The sequence below is a fragment of the Salvelinus alpinus genome, chromosome 1 (assembly GCF_045679555.1).
Source record: "Salvelinus alpinus chromosome 1, SLU_Salpinus.1, whole genome shotgun sequence".
Classification (NCBI taxonomy): domain Eukaryota; kingdom Metazoa; phylum Chordata; class Actinopteri; order Salmoniformes; family Salmonidae; genus Salvelinus; species Salvelinus alpinus.
In genome coordinates, this window is record NC_092086.1 from 73,623,469 (window position 1) to 73,629,944 (window position 6,476).

At 41.9% G+C, this 6,476-nt stretch overlaps 1 protein-coding gene across 7 annotated transcripts; it reads left to right on the top strand.

The window, feature by feature from the left end:
- The first annotated feature begins 709 nt into the window (after positions 1-709).
- foxr1 (forkhead box R1) lies at positions 710-3,280 on the top strand. Of its 7 annotated transcripts, none has more exons than XM_071326250.1 (6): positions 710-1,009; positions 1,121-1,219; positions 1,340-1,551; positions 1,725-1,993; positions 2,409-2,641; positions 2,998-3,280. In XM_071326250.1, the coding sequence occupies exons 1-6, from the start codon at positions 889-891 to the stop codon at positions 3,024-3,026; spliced, it is 963 nt and encodes a 320-aa protein (XP_071182351.1). In that variant the 5' UTR covers positions 710-888; the 3' UTR covers positions 3,027-3,280. The 7 variants fall into 7 exon arrangements, with proteins under 7 accessions (XP_071182351.1, XP_071182369.1, XP_071182360.1 ...); XM_071326268.1 differs by having other exon boundaries at positions 1,124-1,219; XM_071326259.1 differs by having other exon boundaries at positions 760-1,009; positions 2,481-2,641.
- The last annotated feature ends 3,196 nt before the right edge of the window (positions 3,281-6,476 follow it).

Here is a 6,476-nt window from a genome sequence, read left to right on the forward strand (position 1 = left end):
TTCCACCAAGTAGGTTCACCCTATTCACCCTATTGGTGAACCCTATAGGATATCTGCCTTTCACGCCAGCAACCCGGTTTTACTTCCCCGCCCCACCATTCCCTACAGTGGTGTCAGAAGCGGGATGGCGGTCATTAGGCCTGGACATGTAAGGGGGCTGAGAAGTTGAAGCACTGGCCGTGCCTTCCCGTTGGAACGTGGCTCTTATACTTGCTATAAGAGCCATGTTACAATTTCCATCTATTAACGCAATGTGTAGGGTCTTTGCCTTTCACACCAGCGACTCTCCGCTTACCTGCTTCGCCGTTAGCTACAGTATCAAGGAAGTTAATTGAGCATCTCTTTTGCAGTGATGACCGCACAAGAGGCTGCTGAGGGGAGGACAGCTCATAATAATGTCTGGAATGGAGTGAATGGAATGGCATCAAACATATGGAAACCATGTGTTTGACCTGTTCGATACCATTCCATTTATTCTGTTCAAAACATTACTATGAGCCCGTCTTACCTAATTAACGTGCCACCAGCCGCCTGTGGATGACGGCTATTAGAAAACACAAATGTGGTAATACATTTTATAAAACATTTAAAGTATTTCTTGATGACAATTAGGACGCTTATCATAATTCCTAAATGAATACAATCTGTTTTATGAGCCCTAACCAAATGTAATTTTAACATTTTATGGGAGAGAAAGCCAGAACTGAACAAGGCACTAATGGCTAATTCTTCACACCTGGCATAAATGCTGTGGCAAGGGCCTTACCTATAATTGGAGATTTGAGTGAACTCAGTCAGAGTTTCAAGAGGGGGGTATTTTGGAGTGTGTGATATATTCAGAAAAGTGTTTTTTACGCTACTCATATCAACTCTATAGACAGAACGAGAATGTCTCTACAATTCCAAACTCGAAGCAGGTTTCTTGAGCTCCATCTTTCAAACAGCCTTAATGACTGGGATATGGATGAAGAGATCAAGCTGACCACAACAACTGACCAATTTTACCAAGGTAAGAAAAACACCTGTGTGCAATTTACACTCAGAAGGGGATTAATGATGTCATGCTGCCCTGAAAAGTTGTGGTGTAACACTTAGTTTTTGTCTGTCTATTACTCATTAGCAGAAGACAAACGGAATGATCAGTATCTGGTTCAGTGGCAGTATGCAAGAATATCGAGAAGAAAGGACGACCTCTCTTTTCAAAACTATCAGAAATCAGGTGAGGGTAACATGCCTAATAGAGACGTTACTTAACTTTAGTCTTAGCCCCATTTTAATTTCAGTTTCATGTATGTGTTTTGGTGCTTCAATGTTATCTTAAAATGTACTTGCATTTCAGACTCTCCAATACAGCCAAATCTGTGGTTGATGGTCAACCCCAACCTAGCCTGCCCAATTAAGTATCCCAAAAAAGTAACCAAGGCACCAGTACCCAAGCCCACAGTCACCCATGTCAAACCCAAGTCTATCCCAAATGTGCTTCCAGTTTCACCTACTGAGGACACCTGCTTGGTCGACTCTCTACATGACGCGTCCTCCAGTGAGTACATGGTAGGTAAACTCTGATCAGGAGCGCGAACTTATAGTGCAAAAGATATTTAGTTAATGGATTTCAAACAAGATTATCAGTGCAATATGTATAAGCATTTAAGAGTACATTGGACATATTGCACTCAATTGATCTCTTGCTTCAATAACTACATCTTGTGACATATTTTTCATAGCTTACAGATGAGGATGACGCCTCTTCGTTAGATGTCCCCGTTTGTCGGAAAGTCAAAACTGCCCGCAAGGCAAAGGCCCCTAAGGGTGGACCACGAAAGCTTAGTCTGGCCCAAAGCAAGCGCCTCCAGCGGGTCCTTCAAGACAGCAACAACCTGAAGAGCGGCGCCTGGCTCCGTCCCCCTGTCAACTACTGCATCTTAATCGCCATGGCTATTGGCAGCAGCCGCACTGGCAGCCTCAATGTCCAGCAGATCTATAACTTCACAAGGTAAGACCTACTGACCACAGAAGCATCATGTGTTTTTGAACTGATGGGTGGAGATTACCAGACCAGTAACACACTACAGTTACTATTTTGTTGAAGCTGGAGAAACTATATCGATTCCCAAATCGACCCCTAAGTACTTGTGAAGAGCTGAGAGGATTTGACAGATGTACAGTAAGAATGTAATGGAGCCACCTTGTCCTCTGATAGCCTAAGGGTGGAAGTTTCACCATATTGCTTATATCAATAACATCCTCTCAGTGCTTCACAAGTGCATACAGAAGAGTTTAGGGATCTATTTGTTATTGTGCCATCTTTAACATTTCCATCTGTCGTTGTTGGGACACCTTGAGGTCGCAGTCCTTTGAACGTGTAATGGAGGATGATTGTGTGAAATTCTCACGGCTCCCTCTCCCAGAGAGCACTTCCCATTCTTCCAGACAGCCCCTGACGGCTGGAAGAACACTATCCGCCACAACCTGTGTTTCAGCAACAGCTTTCGTAAGACCCCCCAGCAGGTGTGCAGCGAGGGGAAGAGGAAGTCCTGTCTGTGGCACCTGACTCTGGAAGGGCGCCGGAGGCTGAGGGATGAAATCCACACCCTTACCGGGGACTCGTACAAAGTGTTGAAGCGAAGCATGAATAATCCTGGTGAGTTTCAGATGGCATAGTCATAGAATTAAACATGGAGCCATTGAATTCAATTATAGGACCTCCATGTGCAGAGCTGTCTTATTAGGGGGTGACAGAGGACATTGTTTTCTTGCTATTTACATATGTAGGGCTGTATTTGATTAATATTGGATGTCGATGATCCAATCATGTCCACTATTGTACATACCAGTAATTTTTTATACTAATGTATGGGCCAGACTTTGGGCCAGGCTTTCAAATGAGGCTAAGGAAGTGGTTGAACAGGAGGATTTTTCATACTGAGCTGGAAATACTGTCAGGTACAGCTTGCCACACCAATGTAACTGACAAATGTTTTTTTTCTTATTTGACAGATATGATTCAAACTTTGTTCGCGCTATGATCTGTGCCTTAGCGGTTACCCCAAACTGAGGTGGGACCTTGCGACATTGGCTGTGATGCAAGGGGCATCGATGGCTGTTGATAATGGATAAGTGAACAGCAGCACTTCAATTATGTTTTCCTTAGACTGTATATTTTTTGGGTATGTTATGGATTTTGGGGGTGTGCTAATGTTTTTCAGACATTTGTGTGTGTATGAATATCACTAACTGTACTTTCGGATTTGTTTTGAAAATAAAAATGCATCAAGTAACACCACTTGTTTATCTACTATCATCTGTTGGCTGATAGATATTAATAATAAATATAAAAATTGTTTTGCATCTATAAAGATGAATAGTAAAAAAACGAATCTACAATAGATGGGTTGGTTGTTTAGCAACGCAATCTACATGTGCGCAACTATGGGTCAAAACGGATGGGGTTTGCTTAGATTGCTGCTTGTTAGCCATATTAGCATTGACATGAAACCAGCTGAAAATAAGCATTTATGATTCCCCAAATGGTAGATTCATGTCATTGTTGGTAGCTATCTAGCCATCCAGAATCATAATTAGAAGGGATCCAGCTTGTCAGAACATACTTTTTTGTAGCTGGTTTAAAGCCAATTTATACTTGATTTGGAGGCTCTGTGTGGAGGGTGTGATGCGGAGTCTCCAGAGCAGGGGTAGACAACCCTGGTCCTGGAGTGCTGCAGGCACTTTGTCTTTGATTTAACCAACCTGGGAGACCAGGTGTGTTGAATTTGGTCAATCACTGAACTGCTTAATTACCTCAGTCAGGTGTGTGGTGTCTAGTTGGAAGAATAATCCTGCAGCACTCCAGGAACAGGGTTGCCTGCTGCAGAGGCTAAATCGAGCTCTGTACCGCATTGCATGGCGCCTCCCAAATGTAACAATGTGGAGGGCTCCATATAGCTCCGCATGTGACATGATTGGTTGACAGGTGGGGGTGTTACATCCTGTATAAACTCACTTCCTTGACAACAAATATGGAGAACTTTGACGAATGGCTATCAGAACAAGTTCACAAATGTAAAAAAAAAATATAAATACATTGTAGGGATTTCAGACACATTACTTTGAACTCCTGGAAAGAGATCAGGGAGGTAATGGGATAGATGTGGTGAAGAAGACGCTGGATCGGTGCACATTCAACCAATTGGATATTTGTCAAATCCATCAATTGATTAATGTAACAGGCCCACAATGTGGTTACTAAAATTTGATTTGGCTGTATTCGCTGCATAACATTTAGAAGCTGTCCCTTTTCAGGTTTAGAAAAAGTGACTGCTAAATGCTTACTCCCGTTTGTATAAGCTGGTAGCATAGCTAGCATGCAGAAATTGGTGGTGGTAGTTAATGGTAATGCAGTTGATTGATGACATGAACATTTTGTTGGGGGCAATGGGGAGATTCGGGATGGAGATGCAGCTGGGAAAACAGTATTGTCTTGGCTGAGCTCCTATGTCAAGAACCTGGAAACGGACTCCAACATCTCAGAAGAGGTAAGGTCTTGTCTTTTTGTATATTGCCAGTTGCTTGTAATTCGCTGGATGACTAAAGATTAGCCCTGAATCACTACGAGTGGTGCGGTGCAGACCAATTTATTGGACGCGTATGACAGCAAGAAGCATGAATGCTGAGGCTGCATCACAGTAAATGCTGTACGGCCACTGCAGATGTCAGATTGACCATCCAGAGCAAAGGATAACTTACTCAGCAGGTTAGGAGAATTAGGTTAACTAAAATGCACAAAAAAAATCTACTTTGAGGAAAATGTTGACAAAAGCTGGATCCCATCTAGTCCAGACCACGGACTTCTACCCCACTCAGTGTTGGCATGTTTGCGGTTTTCCTGATAAGTTGGGCAACTTTGAAACGATATCACAGGTGAACATTTATTAGTTGCAGGTTTTTGGGCTATTTCTAAGTTGCCCAGCGGCCGCCATAGTAGTGAAGACATCAAAACTATGAAATAACACATATGGAATCATGTAGTAACCAAAAAAGTGTAAAACAAATCCAAATATTTTTGGTTCTTCAAAGTAGCCACCCTTTGCCTGTGACAGCTTTGCACACTCTTGGCTTTCTCTCAACCAGCTTTACCTGGAATGGTTTTCCAACAGTCTTGAAGGAGTTCCCACATATGCTGAGAGAGAGCGTGGCATGCACTCATGTTGTGACAACTTTTTACCAGTTGTAGGTAGGCTATTTAGATTGTCATTATCGAGACATTTATTTCCAAACCTTTTTCCATAAAACGTATGAATACTCTAGAACTGATGTACATCAAGAAATAATGGAGACAAAGCACTGGAAAACGGCTTTGGGCGCACTAGAGCGCATTACATATCTGTTCGGAGGTGGTTTAAACTGCATTCTAATGTTGACTGCTTAAAGAAATGGTATCAAACAAAGTGCTTTATGCATGCTCAGTTCTAGGGTCTCGGGGTTGCCCGAGTAGACATTTTGAATGGAAGATATGGAACCCCCTCACATGGTTCTTTTTATGGGGGAAAAGTCCTCAATGAAACCGAAGGCTAAATGTGGAGAACTATACATTTGCCTCTGTTGGTCATCAAGTAGCCTATTAATGTATATGCCATTGTAGACTACCATTTGATACAATAAATATGTTGAAAATACGATATCACTGGAGTCATTGCAAGTCAATTTGCCTATAGATTTGAGTCTGTAGCCTATGCCTATTGAAATGACAAGTCAATCTCGCAAATGGGCCATTTATAACAGTTTGTAGTCTTAACAGCACAATTGCCAGAAAATAGTCGAACATTCGTTTTTTATGCGTTTCATGCTCAGAGATTGAGATCTTCTGTCCAACTTTCATCACTCAAACTCTCCTATCTGATTTATCTATGCACATGTGCAAAGGGTATTTATTTACAATTATACACCCGGTTCAAACTCTGTGCTGAACGGCTGAAAGCTGTGGTATATCAGACCATATACCATGGGTATGACAAAACAACTTTTTACTGTTCTAATTACGTTGGTAGCCAGTTTATAATAGCAATAAGGCACCCCGGGCGTTTGTGGTATATGGCCAATTATCTTTTCTCTTGTCACATTCATATTCCTTGGCTTGCAATTATTATTTTGAAGAAACCCAAATTTTGAATCTAACGTTGTTACAAGTTATTATGATATTCCTCAATTGGCTCGATAACGTTATGGAAAAAGAGGTTAATGTATAGATATGGCAACTCTTCTCTTGCTGTGAAAAAATAAGTTGGTCAGGTTGAGTGGTCTAACGGCTACACATTTTTTTTGCCTGACCTGGCAACCCTGGTCCCACTGAAGTGTGAGCATTGTTTTCATGACGTTGTCAGCTGACCCATCTGTAACATGGGGGACCTTTTATTTTGAAGTTCAATGACTACCTGAACCAGAAAGGATCCACAAAGGTCGATGACATTTTCAAAATAAGG

Excerpts from the sequence above, each read along its gene's own strand:
- foxr1 (XM_071326223.1), top strand. The coding sequence starts at position 889 with ATGTCTCTACAATTCCAAACTCGAAGCAGGTTTCTTGAGCTCCATCTT. Across the intron at positions 1,994-2,408 it reads CAGATCTATAACTTCACAAG|AGAGCACTTCCCATTCTTCC; the intron begins GTAAGACCTACT and ends TCCCTCTCCCAG. Across the intron at positions 2,642-2,997 it reads GCGAAGCATGAATAATCCTG|ATATGATTCAAACTTTGTTC; the intron begins GTGAGTTTCAGA and ends CTTATTTGACAG.